General features: G+C 40.8%; 1 protein-coding gene across 3 annotated transcripts in view; it reads right to left on the minus strand.

The window, feature by feature from the left end:
- DCAF5 (DDB1 and CUL4 associated factor 5) overlaps nt 1–23,320 on the minus strand; it is a 60,406-nt gene that overhangs the window by 27,213 nt on the left and 9,873 nt on the right. For all 3 annotated transcript variants that reach the window (XM_044436052.1, XM_044436051.1, XM_044436053.1), the window contains exons 2-5: nt 19,818–19,961; nt 18,698–18,734; nt 17,460–17,599; nt 14,448–14,577 (exon numbers count right to left, since the gene is read on the minus strand). In XM_044436052.1, coding sequence (XP_044291987.1) covers nt 14,448–14,577; nt 17,460–17,599; nt 18,698–18,734; nt 19,818–19,961 — 451 coding nt within the window. The remainder of the gene's footprint in view (nt 1–14,447; nt 14,578–17,459; nt 17,600–18,697; nt 18,735–19,817; nt 19,962–23,320) is intronic.

Raw genomic sequence — 23,320 nt, forward strand, 5'->3', positions numbered from 1 at the left:
TCTGAGGAGTCCAAAACCTCTGAGCCAGCGTAGGCATTCTCAGAAACTGAGCAGAGAGGAAGAGAGCTGATGTATACCCAAACTGCAACAGCTCAACTGCGCGTACTCCGGCTCTCCCCCACCCCCTCCATTGCACACACATACAGAGTGGGAATACGGAGCGGGAAACAGACGAGAGGTGGGCAGAAGAGAAAGAGAGATGAAGACGGTGAAGACGAAGAAACTAAAAAAGGATTGAAAGTAAGTAAAATATAACTTTTTAAATCTATTTTTAATTATGCGAGCCCTGGGGCAGCCAGCTGTGCGGCCTTGTCCATGCAAGCCATCACCTCGCTGAGCCAGGGGCACACAGGCTGAGGCAGGGCAGCTTACTCAGAGAAAGCCGCAGTGGAGAAAGCTTACTCAGAGAAAGCCGCGGGGCTCCTGTGCCTCCGCCACAGCCTTCTCTGAGCAAGTGATCAAACATTTTAATTTTTAAATTCATGTTAATTTTAATTTTTAATGTGCAGTATACATAGGAATTCATTCTTTTTTTTTTCAAACTATAGCCCCCATCCCACCCCGTCTGAGGGAGAGTAAACTGGCCCCCTGTTGAAAAAGTTTGAGGACCCCTGATCTAGATGACCTGTTTCATTCAAGAATGCCTGGGGCTGGTCAGCCATCACATGCTCAAGCACCTTACCGAGGAAGGGGATGATGGCCACTGGTCTATAGTTGTTGGCATCCTCTGGATCCAGGTTAGGCTTTTTCAGGAGTGATTTAATTACAGCCTCTTTTAGAGGGGCTGGCACCTCTCCCTCTCTCAAGGCAGGGAGAGGTACCAGCCTTTTGGACCTAAGCAGAAATCCCTTCCTTAATTAATGTAACAAGCTGTCAGGGACATGGGCCATCCACACAGGTGGTGGACTGGAATTGACAAAGCACCTTGTCCACATCCTTGGGCTTCAGTAACTGAAGCTGATCCAGTAAAGCTGTGCAAATGTCTCAGCTGCCCAAGACATTTCTGCATTCTACAGAGTGACCTAAGGTTCAACAGGAACACCAGCCACAGCAGCTGGAAACTCCCCTAGAGCTCTTTGGAGACCACCAGGATCCATTAGCCTCCAGAATGAACAACTTTTAAAGGCCCTACACCCTTGCAAAAGTGGAGCTGAAAGTCTGAACTTGAGCAAGAAGTGATCTGATGATATCAAAGGGCTTCATGTTAATTCTTCCACTTCTAGATCACCATCCTTCTGTCTAGTCGAGAAAGCCAGCCAGAGTGTGTGTTTGCATGTGTTGGGCCAATAACATGTTGAGACAGCCCCCTGTTTGTCAGGGTGGCTGTAGAGTCCTGAGCTGCCCCAGATAAGTTCCCCCGGAACCATCATCCTGGGGGTCCTCCATCAGCTCAGGCAGGGAATCTGATGGGCAGTAGGGTGGGCAGTACAACAGCAGAATCCCTAATCTGTTTCAAGCACCCAGCACAAGATAAAAGCACTCAAGTGAACAGGAAGCCTAGACAGGGAGATCGTATTCCTACAGCCTGCAACTGCTCCCCATCTCCAGCCCTCAAATCAATGCTGATGCTGTACAAGCTATCCAGGAGGGCAAGCCAGGTCAGCCCCCTCATCCACATGAATGATATTCTGGGCTGACCTGGCATTTGGCGGCAGCAGCACCAGACCTGAGGGCAGGTTGGTAAGGCTGTCAGGAATAATTCAGTTGGGAGTAAAATCTGAAGAGGTGGAACTGTGAGGTACCTAGCCCTCTTCTCCACAGCTGGCTTGCTGATCCCCCAATGCCATACCTCCCCCTACCCAGGATCATGGTTATGGGGGCACCCTCTTGCTTCCCAAAGTTACCCAGACACATAATTAGATATACGATGAAATTTAAATCATGTTATCATATATAATAAAAACAAACCAGCTGCTATGTTTCTAAGCTGATCAATGGCAATTGTGAGACTGTCCTACAGTAGGTCCTGAAGCATTCCCCAAACAGGCACCAAGCAGGCAATGCCTTGGACACCTCTTCCTGAAGTAGCCACAGTGGTGGTGGCCCTGCCTCTGCAGTCAGGAGCAGGTGGCCATTCCACGGGACAGGCAGGCAAGGCAGAAAAAGCAGTCTCCTTTCCCTGCCTTGGGCTTCCCTCCCTAAAGTAGCCACTGGTGGTGACAGCCCTGTCTCTGGGGCACAGCTGGGGGCAGGTGGCCACTGCACACGGCAGGCAGGGAAAGCACTCCTTAACTAGACTACTCAGGGCCTACAATTATTGGACATTCACATAAAAAGAAGCAGCCAGTCAACTAGACATGTTTCCATCAGAGTTGGCTTTGTGCATTCCTACTTATATTTACTTGAAGGTAAGCCCCATTCAATGAGAGTCTTATGTAAATGTGAGAGGATTATAGCCTAAGCACAGCACAGCATTTTAAATTTGTTGTGACAATGCCATTCATAGCAAATCTGCTCCATGTATCAAAATAAAGTAAGCTCTTGCCTATGAAAGTTCTTCCCACTATTTTGAATCTTTCAAAAGATACCACAGCTCTATTTTTGGCAGCTATTCATAGTGCCATTAGTTTTATGGAATGCATGTATAGTCTTCCAGGGGTCACAAGAGATTCTTTGGTGTTTTATGAAATGATCCTGTTGGCCAAGTGTGGGAGGCATCCTGCGATACTATGTCTTAGTGTGACAATCAAAAGGTTCTGCCTTTTACAGTGCAGACAAAGAGGCACTTGAATGTGTGAACTATCAAGCTAAGTATCTCCTAACAACATCAACTGAAGGTATAAATACAATTAATTCTACTAGGAAACATTAACTTATACAAACTTTGATATATCAGAATGAGAATTTTTTAAAAATGTACTTGAATCCCACTACTTCCAGCCATCAAAAGTTGGCATAAGTTAAAACAGTTGTAATTAATAAAATAGGATGACTAGGATTCTAAATGATTTGATAACCTGATTCTTCCTGCCAAGTACCTTCCTCTGTCCCTTTAAGCTCCTCCTCAGTTATTCAGAAAGTGTTTTCCGAGCCACAATAGCTTCAGCCTCTTTTATAGAGTTTGCTACCTCTTAACCTTTGCCTACTACTCATACAGCTTCCTTGGCAAGCAGAGTTGTCAACTTTAAAAGCAGAAGAGTTGGGGCTGTTAAAAAATAGCTTGATGCTTGCAAGGGATAATGCTCATCTCATGGCCACCATGAACTAATGTCTGCAAAATAAACTGCTGCTGGAAACACAAACAGGTTAAGCCAGTTCCCCCTCCCCCTTGATTAAGAAGCAGCCCTATTATTAGGCCTTTCCCCTTTTCTGATATGATAATTCAGAGTACATTTGCAGGAAATCTAAGTATTTTCCAATAGAACATACATGTATTTAAGCAAGTCCTTCATGCAAGGCCCATCCATGCCTCTTCTGTAACAGCACCAGCTACATGTTGGTACAAAATAATGTAATGTAGCAGTAATGAAACATGATTTAATGCCTAGTTCTCCAACCCTGCCAGATTATATACTTAGCTCTACAGAAAGCCCCTCTTGAGTTGATTCATACATTATACAAGGAATATGAAACTTGTAAATAGATTACCAGATCATGGGCACAGAAGATACATGTCTGTTACTGTTATACAAGATGATTTACTATTTACACATAGAAGCTTTAACTGTGTCCTCTAAATTGCAGAAGAAACAACAAGGAAGTCAGCTTTAAGGTGTATTTTAACATATTAGGCAGCAAATAATATGATAAATAAAACAAATGTTGCAGAAAAATAGATTTTAAATCCAGGAAAAGCTTTGTTAATTTAAGTGAGAAAACCTATACAAATTTAGACAGAAAGATGCCCTTCAGCTCCTATCATTCCTCAGTCAGCATGTAGTGGAGGTCTAAGGACTTTTTAAAATCTAAAATATGCATAGAATTGCACCCTAGATCCATTTCTACCATTAGCCAGTGCAGCCACAAAATGGTCAAGAGTAGCTACCGTCTGCCTTAGCTAAGGGGTTCTTCTCTGGGAAAGATAGAGAGCTGATACAAAGTATCTGCTTTTTACTTTTTAAAGATCATCTCTAGAAGTATTTTCATTTTCCTGAGATTAACAAAAACAAACAAAAAACACTGCCAACAAAACACAAAGGGTGAAGCTGCAGCACCAGAGATTGGGCCCTTTATTTTTTAAAGAAATGGCCATCATTGCATTAGTATTATTAAATCTGCATATCTTGATAAGTGAAAGATTTGGCTGAGTCAGCTGTATGCTAGCCAATGGCTTTAGGAAATTACAGCTATTAGGGGTACAGAGAAAGGAAGGAAGGACTGAAAAGTGCTGACAGTTTCTAACTGTTTACAGTATATGAAATAAAAATGACCTAAAAAGGAAGAAGGACTGAATGTCTGCAACACTCAAAACAAAACTGGGTTAATATCTGGTAATTAACTCATTGCCACATTTAAGCTGTTAGATCTCAGTATTTCCAACGGTGTAATAAGCAGTTATGCAGAGATCTAGCTCCACAGCAAGAACAGTTTCCATAGCAGGGAAGAGAATCCAGAAGTCTCATTAGGGCAATATAATTATTAGAATCAATCAAATCTAGTTGAAAAATAATATTTAGGTGAAATTGGAATAATGTTATGCAGGCTTACAGTGCAACTGTATCATTAAACCATGCACACATTCAGCGCAAATTCATTCCTTAAGTGCCTTTCTTTATGAAACCAAAATGGGATCATCCAACATAGTTTCATGTAGCAGTGAAATAATGTAATTCTAGTTTATCTGTAAGGAATATACATCCTATATCCTGATATCCTTGCTGTTTAACTATGAAGAATAGGCCCTTAGACACTTACTTTGCCCACTTTCAAAAGACATGGCTGAAGTCTAGCCTAATTTCAAGTAATTTCCAAGATAGCTCGAATATGGGAAAAAAGTCACATGATGTTATCAACAAGTATCTAGTAATTTCAAAAGTGTAGCCCTGCTAGTTCCCTGCAGCAGCTTAGGCTACAATTTAATATTGCATGCATTTCTGTAAGCAAGTCTAAAATGCCCGAAAGTTAAAAAAAAAAAACAGTTCTGGAATTATGTCCTGTAATTTCAGGAAAGGAATATACTTATATTCACCAATATGTAAATCACCACAGGTCAGTTCTGTTTTCCACTATTATTGTCCTTACATTGTGGTTTGCTCATGCCATCTAGTGGCATTCAAACCTCTTAACAACTTTGTCTAAACAACATATTAATCAGAAGAGAAAAATCAGAACTTTGCATGATCTTCTAAAAGAAATAATGCAAAGGTTAGCATTGCCCACAAAGATATGGTTTTCATGCCATGTCATGGCTCACTTTGAATTCTTTAACCCATGATGAGTTGTTGCACCCATTTTGCACATGCAATCTAGAGTCAGGGCTTATCATGCTGAAGGAAATCCAGCCACTAGGGCTGTGTGAGGGTTAAACACAACACTTGTAAAACCGTCAGCTTGTTTAATCTTTACATCACCTCAATGTCCAGGTTTGGATAGCATAAAATCCCTGCTGCATGTTCAAAATGATGGCTGGCACACACTGTGACTCAAGGATTAATTAATCCTCACATTAAGGGGTCTAGTTCACTGTATTTTATGATCACTCTGTGTACTCATTCTCCTCCTAGTGGGGTTCTTTGTGAAAAAAACAACAACCTCTTTTTGCATATGCAATCTAGAGACCCCTGGAGGAGGATTTTACATTTCTCTGGCCTCTGGCTGCTTTAGGATAAGGCTTTTTACTTTTAATTGGCTTTTAATTGAGAACATAGCCAGAAGGGGCTGCCTGCCCACTTACTGCAGGCACTTTAAACACAGATCCTATCTCATCCTATCCCTGCATCACAGTTCTCCCCAGGAAATTGCATCATAGTAGATTTATATCCTACCCTTCCTTCCAGGAGTTAACAGGGCATGTACAGATGACACTACAAATTCAGGGCTTAAGAATAATTTTCAAAGCCTAAGCAGTATTCTGGTTTAAGATTTGAAAACATGGTTTACTGTTGGCTTCAAAGCCAGGTTAAACAGGACACCTGGATTACATTAAATACTCTACATTAATGAGTATTTCTGCAGTTAAGATAGGAAGGGCAAATTCTTTTCTGAAAGGGGAAGGAAGATTCTAAGCATTTTCTAATCTCATAACTGTAGCTCAGAGGGAAACCACAGGTGTGTTCACATTAGATCTATTTAGCGTTATATTGCACATTCAGCTGGAGGCAGATTCATTCATAAAAGCAATTTCACACAGATGCTATTTTTCCTGCTGGCTAGGCTATGTTAGTAGTGAAGTAGTGCCTGACCCCATGAACAACATTCCTCCAAGCTCTCATGTCCTCCACCATCCCCCAGAGTCCCCCTAAGCTCACACCAACTGCTTCAGTGACTCCATCTAGCACCTCATCCTCTGCCATTCCCCTTCTTCTTTTGCCTTCAATTGTTCCCAGCATTAGGGTTAGGGTTAGTCCTTCTCATTTGAGTTTTTGAGTTTCATCTTCAGTATCTGGTCTTCTAAAGAGCAGTCAGGGTTGAGCTTTTAAGACTGACTGGTTTGATCTCCTCGCAGTCCATGGGACTCGCAGGAGTCTTCTCCAGTACCACAATTCAAAGGCCTCAATTCTTCAGTGCTCAGCCTTCCTTATGGTCCAACTTTCACAGCCATACATTGCAACTGGGAAAACCATAGCCTTGACTATACACACTTTTGTTGGCAGGGTGATGTATCTGCTTTTTAGTATGCTGTCTAGATTTGCCATAGCTTTCCTCCCAGGAGCAAGCATCTTTTAATTTCTTGGCTACAGTCCCCATCTGCAGTGATCTTGGAGCCCAGGAAAATAAAATCTGTCACTACCTCCATTTCTTCCCCATCTATTTGCCAGGAAGTGAGAGGACCGGATGCCATGATCTTAGTTTTCTTAATGTTGAGTTTCAAGCCAACTTTTGCGCTCTCCTCATTCACCTGCAGCAAGAGGCTCTTTAGTTCCTCTTCACTTTCTCCCATTAGAGTGGTATCATCTGCATATCTGAGTTTGTTGATATTTCTCCCAGCAAACTTATGATTCATCTAGCTCAGCCTTTTGCATGATGTGCTCTGCATATAAGTGAAATAGGCAGGGCAGCAGTATACAGACTTGCTGTATTCCTTTCCCAGTTATGAACCAATCAGTAGTTCCCTGTCCAGTTCTCACTGTTGCTTCTTGCCCCACACACTGGTTTCTCAAGGGACCAATAAGATGGTCTGGTACTCCCATCTCTTTAAGACCTTGCCACAATTTGTTGTGATCCACACAATCAAATGCTTTAGCATAGTCAGTGAAGCAGAAGTAGATGTTTTTCTGGAACTCCCTAGCTTTCTCCATGATCCAGCGTATGTTGGCAATTTGATCTCTGGTTCCACTGCCTCTTCGAAACCCTGCTTGTACTTCTGGTAGTTCTCGATCCACATACTGCTGGAGCCTAGCTGGAAGAATTTTGAGCATAACTTCGCTAGCATGTGAAATGCATGCAATGGTGTGGTAGTTTGTACATTCTTTGGCGTTGTCCTTCTTTGGGATCGGAATGTAAACTGACCTTTTCCAATCCCGTGGCCACTGTTGACTTTTCCAAATTTGCTGGCATATTGAGTGTAACACTTTTACTGCATCATCTTTTAAGATTTTGAATAGCTCAGCTGGAATACTGTCGCCTTCACTAGCTTTGTTGTTGCTCAGACTTCCTAAGGCCCATTTGACTTCACATTTCAGGATGTCTGGCTTGAGGTCAGTGACCACCCCATCGTGGTTATCAGGGATGTTAAGCTCTTTCTTGTATAGTTCTTCTGTGTAATCTTGCCACCTCTTCTTAATCTCTTCTGCCTCTGTTAGGTCCCTGCCATTTTGGTCCTTTGGTCCTTTATCATGCCCATCTTTGCATGAAACATTCCCTTCATATCTCCAATTTTCTTGAAGAGATCTCTGGTCCTCCCTATTCTATTGTTTTCTTCTATTTCTTTGCACTGTTCATTAAGAAGGCATTCTTATCTCTTCTAGCTATTCTCTGGAATTCTGCATTCAATTGGGTGTATCTTCTCTTTCTCCCTTGCCTTTTGCTTCCCTTCTTTCCTAAGCTATTTGTAAAGTTTCCTCAGACAGCTATTTTGCTTTCTTGCATTTCTTTTTCTTTGGGATGGTTTTAGTTGCTACCTCTTGTACAATGTTGCAAACCTCCATCCATAGTTCTTCAGACACTCTGTCTATCAGATCTAATTCCTTAAATCTATTTGTCACCTCTACTGTATATTCATAAGATATATGATTTTAGGTCATACCTGAGTAGTCTAGTTTAAACCTAAATTTTGCAACAAGACGCTCATGATCTGAGCCACAGTCAGCTCCTGGTCTAGTTTTTACTGTATAGAGCTTCTCCATCTTTGGCTGCAGAGCACATAGTCAATCTGATTTCTGTGTTGACCGTCTGGTGATGTCCATGTGTAGAGTCGTCTCTTGGGTTGTTGGAAAAGAGTGTTTGCTATGACCAGGGTGTTCTCTTGATCAAATTCTACCAGCCTGTGCCCTGCTTCATTTTGTACTCCAAGGCCAAACCTGCCTGTTATTCCAGTTATCTTTTGGCTTCCTACTTTAGCATTCCAATCCCCCATGATGATAAAGACATCATCTTTTGGTGCTATTTCTAGAAGGTGTTGTAGGCCTTCATAGAATCGGTCAACTTCAGCCTCTTCAGCACCAGTGGTTGGGCATAGACTTGGACTACAGTGATGTTGAATGGTTTGCCTTGGATTCGAACTGAGATCATTCTGTCATTTTGGAGAGTGTATCCCAGTACTGCTTTTCCTACTCTTTCATTGACTATGAAGGCTACTCCATTTCTTCTGAGGGATTCTTGCCCACAGTAGTATACCTGATGGTCATCTGAATTAAGTTCACCCATTCCTGTCCATTTTAGTTCTCTGATTCCTAAGATGTCGATGTTCAGTCTTGTCATCTCTTGTTTGACCACATCCAGCTTGCCTTGATTCATGGATCTTACATTCCAGGTTCCTATGCAGTATAGATCTTTGCAGCATTGGACTCTCCTTTCACCACCAGATACATCTGCAACTGAGTGTCCTTTCGGCTTTGACCCAGTCACTTCATTCTTTCTGGCACTACTAGTACTAGCCCCCTGTTCTTCCCCAGTAGCATATTGGACACCTTTTGACCTGAGGGGCTCATCTTCTGGTGTTATATCTCTGCCTGTCGATACTGTCCATGGGGTTTTCATGGCAAGGATACTGGAGTGGGTTGCCATTTCCTTCTCCAGTGGATCACGTTTTGTCAGAGCTCTCTGCTATGACCTGTCCGTCTTGGGTGCCCCAGCATGGCATAGCTCATAGCTTCATTGCGCAATAGAAGCCCCTTTGCCATGGCAAGGCAGTGATCCATGAAGGGGCTGGCTAGGTTAGCATCCCACAAATCCTGTCCAGATACAAATGCATGCAGTGCAATATTTCTGCTCCTGTTTTCCTTACTAACAAAGTCATCATAGTACCTCTCAACATTGTGGTTCCACACTATATTTTGTTATTGGTACAAGTGCCTTTAGTGTACTTCAGATGTGTTAAATTATTTTTGTTACTCCTGATGCACTTCTGTGCAAAGGAGAAGATATAAAATGGCATATGCAAGTTAGCAAGAAGCTATGATGGGGAGGGCACACCTTTTAGGGAAGGGAATGTTGGAGGTGGAGCCAGGCAATGGAAATGGAACAGAGACATGTGGATAAAGACACTCCAGCTACAGCACTCCTTCTATGATGGAACACTCTTCCACAGGAGATACATCTGGAGACTACTGTAAGGACAGCAGAAAAGTTTTATCTGAAGTAGCAGGACATAATACTAAATAAGAAAAGGAAGAATGTGAGAACACTGAGGATAAACATGGGCATGTGATGGTTTGGGAGCATCACCATCTGGGTTCTCTGAAACCCAGTGAACCAATTATGTTGATTACAGAGAAAATGGCTAATGTGGAAGCATCCAGCATTACATCAGCACTTTCCTTGGGCCTGTATAATCCTGAAAGTTTCAGTATTGAAAAAGAACTAAAAAAAGATATCTATCTTCTTGCAGTATAAGGTCACAATGCAATGCTTGCTGCTGCACATGCACAGAACCCTCCAGTTCAGAGTCTTACATCCATCCAACGCAAGGAGCAAGGTATAGCAATAGAAAGGGATTTTCTGTGTCCTTTTGACAGCTAAATATTAATACTATTACACTAAACAGCAACCTGCAAAACCACAATGAGTGGAGGACTTTTGAATGGGTGGTCTCCAAGTGCAATTTACAAACAGGCAAATATATGAGCATTTGGGCTGCCTGTGTTTAAGTTTATGAATAATTATTTTAACAGTAGAATGTTTTGTTATATGCTAATAAAAGTGATACATAACATTGTGTGGTACAGCTTATCAAAGGTACAATATTTTAGTTTGTTATCTTTTTTCCTTCATGATATGCTCTGGTTTTACTTTGCAATGCATAATAAGACAGACAGGGTACAGCCACCACAATCTCTACCACTGACATAAGTCATACTGTGCCTTTCATCTAGAGGTGTTGCTTTTAGCTGTCTAAGTGGCATGCTGGGGAAGGGGGAGGGAAGGAAGTTGGGGTCCCCCACCACCCCCAACAAACTAATGCACTGGAAAATGTTTCAGCCCATTTCACATTTACTAATACAAAAAAGTGTCTGTGTGGAAAAGAAAAATAAGAATTGAGCATTAAGAGCTGAAACAGGACAATATACAGTTAAGAATTCTTTACCCAGAGAGTCTGCAAAGAATTTTGCTTTTTTACTTTGTTTTCTTTACAGCTGTCAAAAGGCAAGCTGCCAAATAAATGAGAAATATTTACTCACAAAAAGGGGCGGAGTGCTCATTTCATAGTGAGAACCTCAATATATTTTGGGTTAGGCTGGATTGTACTCAGTGTCCTGCAACTTTTTCACTCTTTTCTGATACCACAGGTGCTTGGAAAGGTGGAAAAGTAAGAGCAGTCAATTTCAAGAAAAGCTACCAAACTCAGGCTTCCTTTTAAAACAGGGTTTTGGACAGGGCTAACAATTTTGACAGTCCCATGGGATACCAGCTAAAGGACCTGAGAGAGGAATTGAGGACTCAACACATGGTGAGCTTGACTGCAGAACAAACCATGAGGCGAGCCAACAGACGAACAGCCAACCCAAGAGATTCCTAAAATTTGTTGCTGATAACTTCCTCCAACAGAAAGTGGGAAAAGGAACAAGAGGAATGGCCATCCTTGACTTGATACTAACCAACAGAGAGGACCTAGTGGACAAAGTGGCAGTTAAAGGAACTTTGGGCAAAAGAGACCATGCCATACTTGAATTCTGGATTCTAAAGGAAGCAAAACCCAAATATAGCCATACATGTACCCTGGATTTCAAGAAAACCAACTGGTTATAAGTAAAGTCCCATGGCAAGTGACTCTAATGAGAAAAGGAGTCAAAGAAGGGTTGGAATTTTAAAAAAAAGGAAATTCTAAATGCACAATTACAAAAAATTCCACCAAGAAAAAAGGGTAGAGAACAACAGAAGAAGCCTGGAACATATTATAAAGCAGTCAGTCTGCAAATACCTTGCAAACAATGCAGTGATTACCAGAAGCCAACATGGGTTTCTTAAGAACAAAACCTGCCAGACTGATTTGATTTGAGTTTTTGATTTGGTACCCTCCCTGGTGGACTGTTGAAATGCTTTGGACATAATCTACCTAAACTTTAGCAAAGCTTTTGACAAAGTGCCCCATGATATCCTAATTAGCACACTAGCAAAAGGTGGGCTACATGGAACAACAATCAGGTGGATCTCAGAATTGGACTCAAACAGTGCTCATCAATGGCACCTTTTCCAGCTGGGGAGAGGTAACAAGTAGAGTATCTCAGAGTTTAGTCCTGGACCTAGTGCTCTTCAATATTTTTATTGATGATTTTTATTGGATGAGAAGTCCAGTGAATGATCATCAGATTTGCAGATGATACCAGATTGGGTGGTATATCTAATATCTTCAAAGACAGAGAGAAGATTCGAGGTGATCTTGATAGGTTGGAGAGCTGGGCTGAAAACAACAGAATGAAATTCAATAGAATAGAATTTCATTCTGCACCTAGAAACCAAATGCATTGTTACAAGATGAGGAATACTTGGTTCAACAATACTGCAGTTGAGAAGGATCTTGGAATTGTTGTAGATCACAAGCTGAACACGGGTCAATGATGTGACGTAGCTGCAAAAAGGGCAGATGTTATTTGCTATCTCAGACTGCGTTAATAGAAGTATCACTTCCAAATCCTGTGAAGTATTAGTTCCCCTTTACTCAGCACAGGTTAGGCCTTATTTGGAGTACTGTGTCCAGTTCTGGGCACAACAGTTTAAGAAAGATGTATACAAGCTGAAAAGGTTTCAGAGGAGGGCAACAAGGATCATCCAGGGACTGGAAACAAAGCCCTATGAGGAGAGATAGTAAGAAATGGGCATGTTTAGCCTCAAGAAGAGAAGACTGAAAGGAGACATGAGAGCACTCCACAAGTACTTGAAAGGCTGTCACAAAGAAGGACACGATCTCTTCTCAATCATCCCATAGTCCAGGACATGAGATAACAAGCTCAAGTTACAGGAAGCCAGATTCTGGCTAGATATCAAGGAAATTTTCCTGACTTTTAGAGCAGTACAACAATGGAACCAATTACCAAGGGAGGTTGTGGGCATTCCCAGACTAGAAGCATTCAAGATGCAACTGGTCAGCCATCTGAGAAGCAAGGTTTACCTTGGTGTCCTGCACTGAGCAGGGGGTTAGATCTGCTGGCCCTCTGGTTCCTTCCAACTCTATTATTCTATGATTTGCTGGGTGTTTTACTGTAAAGTGTGACTCTATTCAAGTGTGTGTGTGTGTGTGTGTGTGTGTGTGTGTGTGTATTATAATTCAAGAGAAAGATACAGACTTTTTAATGTAGAAAAAAATATATAAATCCTTTCTCTGCCCACCAGGGCCCACAAAACAATAGACTTTAAACAATAACAACCATAATTCACTAGATTTACAAGAGATAAAAAGCAGAAACAAAACATTCTTTAAGAAAGGTCAAAGCAAAGTTCTGAAGAAACAGGAGAGTTTTGACTCCCTGTCCAAAAACACAGTAGGAATGGAGCCCACCTGGCCTCCCTCAGGAAATAATTCCACAGTAAGGACGTTGCTATGGAAAAGGTCGTGTCTGGTATACCCACTCATCTTACTTTCCTGTTGATAGGGCACACAACAGGGCCTCAGTGGAAGACTGTGCAGGTTCATGCAAGAGAAAGTAATATTTCATATGTCCTTGCCTCAAGCAGTTGAATGTTTTATAGTTCAAAACTAGCACACTGAATTGGGCTTCCAAACAAATTGGTAGTAGCCAGTCCGGTTGGACTGAGACTGGTGATATATGGTTTCTACAGTGCACAACATTCTGGCTACTCCAGTTTGCACAAGCTGCAGTTTCTGAACAATTTTCAAGGACAACCTCAAGTGCATTACAGTAGTCTAAAAAAGGGTAATTAAGGCTTGGATCACTGTGATCAACTCTCTCTTCCCTAGGAAACTTGGAAAATCCACTCCTGGCCACAGCAGCCACCAGGATCTCCAGGAGTAATGGAGTCCCCCATCCCCAATCCAGAATAGGCTGTATCCCTAATCAAAAATGGCCTGCCCACTGACTAAGTCTGAAGTGAACCTCAGCTTGTTTGCTCACATCCAGTCCCTCACTGTATCATGACAATGATTAGGGATTTCTACAGCCTCTTTGGCATCAACTGCAAAACAGAGAGCTGAATATCATCAGCAAAGTGAAATGACTCAACCCTCTAACTCCAGAGGACCTCCCACAATAGTTCCATGTAGAGGTTAAGTAGTATAGGGGGGAAATAGAACCTTGAGAAACTCTGTAAGCAAATAGCTATGATGCTGACAACAGTTCCCCCCACATTACCATCTGGGAACATTCAGTCACCTAGAACCAGAACAACCACAAAACAGTGGCCCAGGTCAGGCAAACATCCCAGAAGGATACAACGATGGATGGTATCAAATGCTGCAATAGGTACAGCAGAACCAAAAGGAATGCACTTCACCTGTTTAGTTCGAACTGTATGTCATCCGCTAAGATTATTTCTCTTTGAAAAGCAGGCCAGATTAGGAACCTAGATTAGAAAAAAAAATTCTACACAATATTAATGCTGACTTTAGGTTCCAATTTGGCTTTTTTGTTATGAGTTTTGTAGAACATGCATGTACTCTTGTAAACCAACCAGTTTATTGGATATTGAGTGTAGAAATGAAATAAGAATAAGAATATTAAGATTAAAGTTCTTACCTTTGGGGTTTGCGAATGTCCCAGAGTCCTACACCTTCTTTTGAGTTGGCAGTGGCCAGTAATCTAGGCTCTACTGGATTGAACATCACACTATGAAAGGCTGATGGATAACTTGCCAAGCAGAAAGGCTCTGTTGACAAAAATGAAGATCAGTTTATTTATTTTAAAGGTATAGCATCTCTTGTGCAATTTGACTTCTGACTAAACTTTCTCCTAGTGTGCATTCTGTCAGTCCAGGCACAGAAACCTAAAATAATTCTACATCAGAACAGTAGTATCTACCAACAGAAACTGGTTAATTTTACTAAATGGGTGATCTTGAATCTTGTGATCATCAGTAACAAATATTTTAATATAGATACATGCCTCATATAAAGAATTTTAAACAAGTTATTTTATCTAAATTCCATAAAACTTATGTTCAGGTTCCTGCACAAGACATTGCTGTCATCTCCAAGGTGATTTCTCAAAGTGTTATGACATCCCATCTAATTAAAACCAGATTATGACATTAAAATTAATGTAGCACTAAAATCACTTTAAATACAGTAGAGAATTTCCATCAGTTATTTTCTTTTATAACTCTGTTTCCTAGTTGCTACTGACAACAGCAAGAGTAGTTGCTCCCTTAACACCCTACTACCATTGACTTGTCACCAAAATTCCAGATATTTTGGCCAGATCTCCTTTTTATTGTTCAGTTTCCAGCACTCCTGCCATTCTGCTGCAGGCTATCAACAAGATCCTGTATGCCCAGAATCTCTGAAGGCAAATCAAGGTCTAATGAAAATGACCTGTTAATAATATTGTTTCAAATCCCTACATGAATGGAATCCATCACACATGTACTTAAACTTTGATGACAAAACTCAGATCTAAGAAACCAAATCATCATGCCATTAAAGGCAACCATTTCTTAAATTGCCAATAACCAAACACTGAGGATGTACCAGTATACATAATGGGTGGGTCTTCTAAGTAAACACACTGAGAATTGCATTGAGAGTCAAATAAATTACTGGCCTTTCAGGTTGTAGATCCATATCCAGTATAGAGCCAGCGTTTTAAATATCAATCCAACAGACAAACGTTCCATGAACTCAAAAAGTAGTGATGCACAAGGCTACATACATTATATATAAAGCAAAGACAACTCTATTGAGCAGATATATATATTCAAGAACCCTAACACAAACCTTTTCCCACATCATTTCTGCAGCAATACCTAACTAAATCACTCACAGATGAAAACATTTCCTACTTATATTATTAGCTTCCAAGGCAATGTTACTGAAAAAAATACTGACCACTAATTGAGGTAATTGAGAATTTACTCATTGTTAGCATAAGGAATCTAAGAACACTTTACAAAAAGTTTCATATGAATTACTTCCACACTTCCCAAGTTCATTTTACAAAGCCTAGTCCGCTGGGTTTAATTCAACATGGTCATCTGCAAATTGACATACGACTCTCCAATTACAGTTAACAAAAGATTAGAAGGAATGATTACAAGTGTGCTGTGTACTATTCACAAAACCACTGGGAGAAGGGACATTCAATTCCCCTTAAATAATTTGGAAGCAGAGACAGAGACTAAGCTGACATCTCCAATGAAGTTACCCATAAACCAAGGTCACCTTTGGAAGTCCTTCTCTAGATTGCTTCACCTTCAGAGAGGAGGTGTGTGCAATTTCAAAAGAGGGCCTTCTTGGTGGTAATGTCCTGCACTTGGATTACTGTACTGGAGGGACTCCTTGGTCATAGATATTGCAGTTTTCTCTTACCATGGGCAGAGAAGGAGTCACCCATTCTTGGAGGCCTCAACATTACAACTACAGAAAATAACACCACTATTCCTCCTCCACCAGTGTTGGGGGGGAGCATGTTTGGGCGTATCAAGAAAAGCTTTGGATCTATAGGACCCAAAGGCCACCTGTTCCCCCAACAGGGTAGGCCTGAAGCTGGAGTACTTATTTTCTCTTCTACTGTCCATTCAAACACTGGTTGATGCAAGTCCAGCAGGATATTGGAAAGAGTAGATCTTCTGCCACTGATTCTCTCTTTACCACCTCCACAGGATTGCTGCACATTAGAATTAACCATGAATTGTTCTGCCCATTTTAGCAGGATGTCTGTCACAGCAGCTTGAAATGAGAAGTGAATGGTCAACCACAAAAGAAGAGCTAGGGTATGGGACAGACAAGGCTGGATATTTGCTTCTACAATCTCCAGACTAGTTCAAAGATGACCAGAATGAGGCAAGCAGCAATGGCAGCACCTTTTAGGCATGGAAAGACATGACAAATTTGAGTATTGTGTATATCTACATAGGAAGAGAGCTTCCAGATGGAGCAGTAATGGCCAAACAGCATTGTGCTGTTATTCCAACTTTTGTCCCTTCATAAGTTTTCCTTGGCAAGGAAAAAAAAGATGGAAGAAGTGATGGGAAAACATGGGAGGGTCACAAAAGGATACCAACATTGTATGGACCCCCTGAAAAAACTATATGAATGATACAAGGCAATGCATGATAAAAATCTTGTCTGGAAGCACCCAAATCATCTGAGTGGGATGGTGTGACTTGGCATCCTGCACCAGCAGAGATTAGGACCTGATGGCCTTTTTGGCTCCATCTGATCCTACTACTCTATGTATCTATGAACGTATTGCTCTCTGATACTGTAGATTATTTTGCATTAAAAAAATCTTCATATTGCAGATTTCTTGAGTGAAAATTTACCTTAAAAAGTGTTTTATTCAATCCAAAAAAGAATATATCACAGGAAGTTTTCAGTGGTTCCCAGGATTTCTAATTTTTTTAGTTGGAAATGGATCCTCAAAAACAAATAAACAAACACAGGAACAAAGTGGAGTCAGAGACAGAACAACCCATTTATTCATTCTGAATTTTCTCTGAGTTTTTTTCCCTAGGCCTTCACTTTGCTACATAGTACAATTTCTTTCAATGAAAGAATTCAACATCCATGCTCACACATACATAGCCCTTACCTCCCTGGGAAGATTCTCTGATATCCCAAATGAGAACTCGGCCATCATCAGATGAGCTTGCAAAAACATTATCATTCACTGGACTCACTGAAAGCCCATACACTGCATCCTCATGGGCAAATACATCCAAGGTTTCACCACTGAAACAAAGAGAGTCATTAGTTTCCTATCATTTACATTTAACTAGGAGGAACAGGTTACACGGAAAACACTTCCTCCCCTGTGATTGTGCACAGGGTTGCACACTTAGTAGAGAGGTGTGCTGTTGAATTGAATGGGATTTATTTCTCAGCAGACGTCTCTAGGATTTTATTGAATTTTGCAGAGAAGACAAAACCATATGCATTTCATCTGAATTTTGGAAAGCCTTGGCTCAAGCCAAGTTTGCACATAGAATGGCATATTGCACACCTTGGCCCTAATCTAATGGAATACAGGGAGAACTGTACAGAAAGTGGGGCTTTTTGTTTCCTATCCCAGAAAAAAATGCTTTTGTTCACAGAAGAAAAAGCTTCTATTTCCATTCCCATCATCACATCAGTTGTTTTTTTTAATAATCAAAAGAAGGTTTTCAAACTGCTTTTGCATCTGGCCTTGGGACAGAGAGGAGGTATGTATGCTTGTATAGGAACAAAAAGAATGTCTTATTCTGTACAGAATTAAATGTATAAGGGAGAATTGCTGGATCAGGGCCTTTGGCTACATCATTACAATCCTATGCTTGTTTAGATAGGAAAAAGTTTAGAAAAAAGCTGGGAACTATAGGACTTTTTCCTGAGTAAACCTGCAAAGGATTATACCCTTATTTTGCCAAGAATTAAATCCTATGCATGTTTAGGTAGAAATAGGTCCTACAATTCCCAGCATCCCCCAGCCAGCTATGCTGGGAGTTGAAAGACTGATTTTTTTTTCTATGCATAAGATTGCAATTTACATCTTCAACTATGCCTTTCAAACAAGTCTAATAGCCCAGATGCATACTTTTCATGATATGTAATCAGATAACCATATAAAATGGAAGGCTGGCAGAAGATAAAAATGAGTAAGAAAGGCAGTAAGGAGAAGGAAAGTACAAAAAGCAACTGCATATCCTCATGATGTAGGCATTTAAGACCCTCCATATATTTGCCAAGGTAGCCAACATCTTTGGGTCTACAATGACCTGTCTATGTGTAGGTGCTGCCCCACCTCCCTCACCCCAGTAAAGACTGTTGCAGCTCTGGGAAAAATGCATTTACCTGTCAACATCATGGAGCAAAACCTGTTCATCATTACCTATAAACATAAACAGAATTTGAAGTCAGATTGGTGGTATGAACTGAAATGAGAAGGATTATGCTTGTCCAGTTTCCTTTGGGAAAAAGGAGACAAAGAAGAGAGAGAGACAGAGAAAAGATGAGTCTGTTACAATTTGTCATAGCAGAACAAGATGTTCATGACAAGTATTTGATTCCCAATTCCCTGCTTGCCTTGAACTTGCAAAGTGGTGATGATGGGACAGTATCTGCCAATTTTTCGGCATGCTGTTGTTCCTCTGCTATATCATCCCCAGGCTGGCTCCAAGACCATGTGCTAAACCAGTCAGGGGTGGGGGGCTAAGTGGCTGAGGGAGAAGAGGGTTAAGCGTGTGCCAGACTTTTTGTCATGCAATATGTCCTATCTTGTTGCATTTCAGATGCAGTGATGAGATTTGAAATCCTGTTTGCTGCCAAACATCAAGTACTTGTCCTTGAACTGATGGCTTAGCTGAAGTCCTGTGAATTTTCCTCCAACAGATCTGTTAGAATATATTCAAGCCATCTTTGGTCCCTACAAGTCCCTTTTATATAGTATGATATGCCATGCATGGGTTAAGGAGGAGAGGATAATCTTGCTGTGGAGTTGAATTATGACATTTTTCACTCCTGATTATTTTTTAATGTCTAGGCATATAAACTTTGCATGCATATGATGAATGCACAGCTAGCTAAGAGGAACTACAAGTGGGCTCAATAAAGAAGGGAAGGGGGAAAGTCCTGCAGCTTTTGGCTACCTTTTAAAAATATGGCTATTTGGGTTTCTCATGAGGTATAATGAACAAGACATGTAATACTACAAGCAGTATCCAGACAAACCTTGAAGACTCTCACAACCACGTTCTACACAGGTATTGCAACTACAATGAACCAGCTATCCCAGGAAAGAATTTCATGACCAAAAGTGTGGTGCTCAGAAAATGCACCATTCCTATCACAGACAGTAGTAAGATGTTAAGACTGCACAGGTGAGAGACAAATGTAAGATATAAAATAAAGATAATGAGAAAGGTCTCAGTACCACAATTTACTCTTTTGTTCATTTGAAGCTTTTCATCCTTACCTCCAGAAAAGACTCTGGTGTTGCCACTATTAAAAGCTAGGCAGAAGATGTTAGAATGATGCTCTCCTTTGAGCTGAATAGGCTTGACTCTGGAGTGGATTGCTTGTTCCATATGCCACAGTAGAACTCGACGGTCATCTCCACCTATGTGATAAAAAGCACAAGCATCTATGTAATTTCTGCTGGAAATGCAAATTTACAAATCCTCTTCATTTTTTCCTGGAAAGAAACTACTATACACCATGTTTGTATTACAGATTAACATTTCAAGCCCAAATCCAAAGACTTTTGTATATTAGTTCTGTGGATGGCTTGTTTAATTGATTGATCACATTTATATCCTACTTTTCTTCCAAAGTGACCAAGGGTGACTAAATGGCTCCCTCTTTCTAAGTTTTTCCTGCAATCAACGTATGAGGTAAATTAGGCTGAAAGGATAACTGGCCCAAGCTCATCCAGTGGGTGGGAGTTTGCACAACATAGCAACCTACTCTGTGAACAAGCTATGTAATGCTGATTATGGAACATCCCATAGTTCATGGAGCAGACAATCGGGCTTATCATGCATTGTTCTCCATGTCTTCTTTCCCCAGGCCATCAAGCAGGTATCCCAGGGTCCTGTACAGCAGAGTCCATCTTGTCCCCTCTTCCTGCTCTGATCACAACCCAAGTTTTGTTGCCTTTTGTTTTCTTCCTAGAGTCATACATTACCACCAGTGACAGCCACTCCAACGATGCTGAAGTGGTACCTGCCACCACTGGCTCATTATCTATTTTTGAGGGTGTTGGGGAGGCACAACAGAAATATGTGCAACTGTGAGGAAAATTTTTATATTTTTTAAATAAAAACACACATTTTCAGTGTTTCTCATATGTAAAAATATATGCATGCATATATTTCCCTGTTCAAAATTGCTCAAATTTTCCAGATTTTTAAAAAGAACCCTAACTTTTGACAGCTGTCAAAAGTAAGTGCTTGCAAAAGGTGGGTGGGTTGTAGGTGCCTCCTTTCTGGAAGACCTAGAGGCCTGGAGAACTATAGAAAAGGTGGAAAGCTCTGGTAACTGACAGGGCAGTACTTAAAAACTAGATGATCATGTTATAAATGGGGAGATACAATCACCACCCCCTATTGGGCAAACACCTTTTTGCCTCTATTTCAAATGACAGTTCATCAACTGACAGCTGTCAAGTTTGGGCAAAGCAGCCTATAGAAAGCCTTGCGGACCTAATGTCCATGGATGTTACATATTGTACTTTGACAGCAGACACATACCAGGACATTGGCTATGCAAAACTCCACATTTTGAGCAGGCACATTTGCATACCTCTGCATACCTTTGAATTGCTCCAAAGTGCTACTTGGACTGTCCCAGAGCAGCAGTCAACGTGTGGCACTGTAGAAAAGATCACTAAGAGCAGCAAGGAGTTTTTGCCACTCTTGCCATTTGCTTACCACTTCCCATGATCCACAATGGGTTCAAGTAATCCCTACACCAAGCCATCGGTTGTCAGTGGTTAATTATATCAAAACAAGCCAAACCGCAGGAGACAGTCTGGGTTTGTACAACACAAGAACCCACTGTTGGCTAGTTGCCCATGATGGGTTGCCATGTCATGTGAACCAGTCCATGAGAACCTCATGGCTGAGTGAGGATTTGGTTCTGGGTCTCTCTTGTCCTAGCCCAGGGGTCGGCAACCTGCGGCTCCGGAGCCACATGTGGCTCTTGAATCCCTCTGGCTGCGGCTCCTTCGCTCAAAATGCTCACCGGCACAGCTGCCAATCTGCGAAGAGGCTGGTTAAGTAAATTGCTACATTCCTCTACTATTGTGCAGGGAAAGAGTGGAACAAGCTTCCTGCAAGCTCTCATGTTACACAATGAAAAGATTCTCTTTGTCCCAGTGTAATCTTCTTCATCTGAATGTTAAAAGCTGCACTTGGGATCTGTCACAATTCACATCACTTGACTGTTTATCTGCTTATCAGTCACTAAACACATCTATATCTGTGACCCAGCACGGATTTACTGAGCTTCCCGCCCTCAGTCATGGATAAATCGAAGAAAATAAAAGTTTCTGGAGAAAACCGAATGTTTAATGATACATGGGTAGATTCATTTGCTTTTACTGCTGATGAACTTATGAGGTTTGCTGTTTAATGCATGCAGCCCTTTAGCACTGACTCTGACTCTGCAGGAAGCTGTTCTCCTATTCAAAATATATGAAAGGAGTCCTACTAGTTTATAATGTAAGATTAAAAATAACAGTTTTTAGTGACTGAACAAGAGCTGCAGCTAAATCATAATGAAGATATAGATCTACTTCCTTGTTTTAAGAAGATTCTTATAAAAAATTCAGCAACATTATTACATTGGGAGAGGGATGTTTGTTCAATATTTCACCATGTGATAAAAGGATGAGGGCACACAGAAGCAGACGGCATTTTTGGTTTGCTACAGGCAGCATGTTTGGTTTGCTGCTGGTGGATAATTTAAGTTCGGCTTTTTATTTCATAAATACGAGGAGGACTCAAATAGACATTGACTATTTGATTTGAAAATAACCTTCAACCCAGCGTCTTTTTTTTTTGGAGTTCAAAATGTTTTTGTTGCATGCAGAAATAAAAAATTGTTTTCTCTGTAGCAGTTCATTGATTTCATAAATACAACACACTATAGTTTTTTATACATAGCATAAAGGTAAAAAACTATATATGCAGTGTTGTTTTCGTTTTAGATGTCAAAAGGGTTTTATGGCTCCCAGTGTTTTCTTTTCCGTGGGAAATGGGTCCAAATGGCTCTTTGAGTGTTAAAGGTTGCCAGGCCCGTCCTAGCCTAACTACTACATTACATTGGCCATATTTCAAACATGTTTGCTACCATTTCTGCTATGCTTAAGCAAGAACTAACTCTAACTAAAGGTAATTTAGTTTATTTCTAGACTGATTCATCATGACTACCTTCCATATCCTCTGTGGAATGGACAAAAGCTTGCAAGATTCTTTTACAACCCCAAGGGATGATTTAAGAGAGAGAAATCCAAAACAACTACTTTGAGGGATTAAGCTTGAATTTAAGAAGCTTAACTAAGACTGAGTATTAGGAACCAAACAAATATCTTGCCAGAATTATAAATGTAAGCAGTTAGTCCAAGTTTGCAGGCATAACTACAACTCTTATGAATGCTTCCAATGTCTACCAGCACTTGAGAAACAATCCTCAGAGCAGAATTGGGAAAATACTGCAGATGTATTTCAACTTCTGTGCAGTGTTATAACCTTTAGAATGCACCAGAATCGACCCTTGTTTGCCACAGTACCATCAACTTTTGAGAAAGCATTTTATGGGAATAGCAGAGTTACACAACCATTTTTTTAAATAGCAATGTCTGCTAGGTATGTGAAATTCAGGTTTGCAACCAATTCAATGTTTTAAATTGCCAAAATAAGTTGATGCATTATGATACAATTTAAATTTGAACCAGAAATTATCCATGTTTGAAAT

Source organism: Varanus komodoensis, unplaced genomic scaffold (genome assembly GCF_004798865.1).
Source record: "Varanus komodoensis strain SLA01 unplaced genomic scaffold, ASM479886v1 scaffold3, whole genome shotgun sequence".
In the NCBI taxonomy this organism is placed as follows: domain Eukaryota; kingdom Metazoa; phylum Chordata; class Lepidosauria; order Squamata; family Varanidae; genus Varanus; species Varanus komodoensis.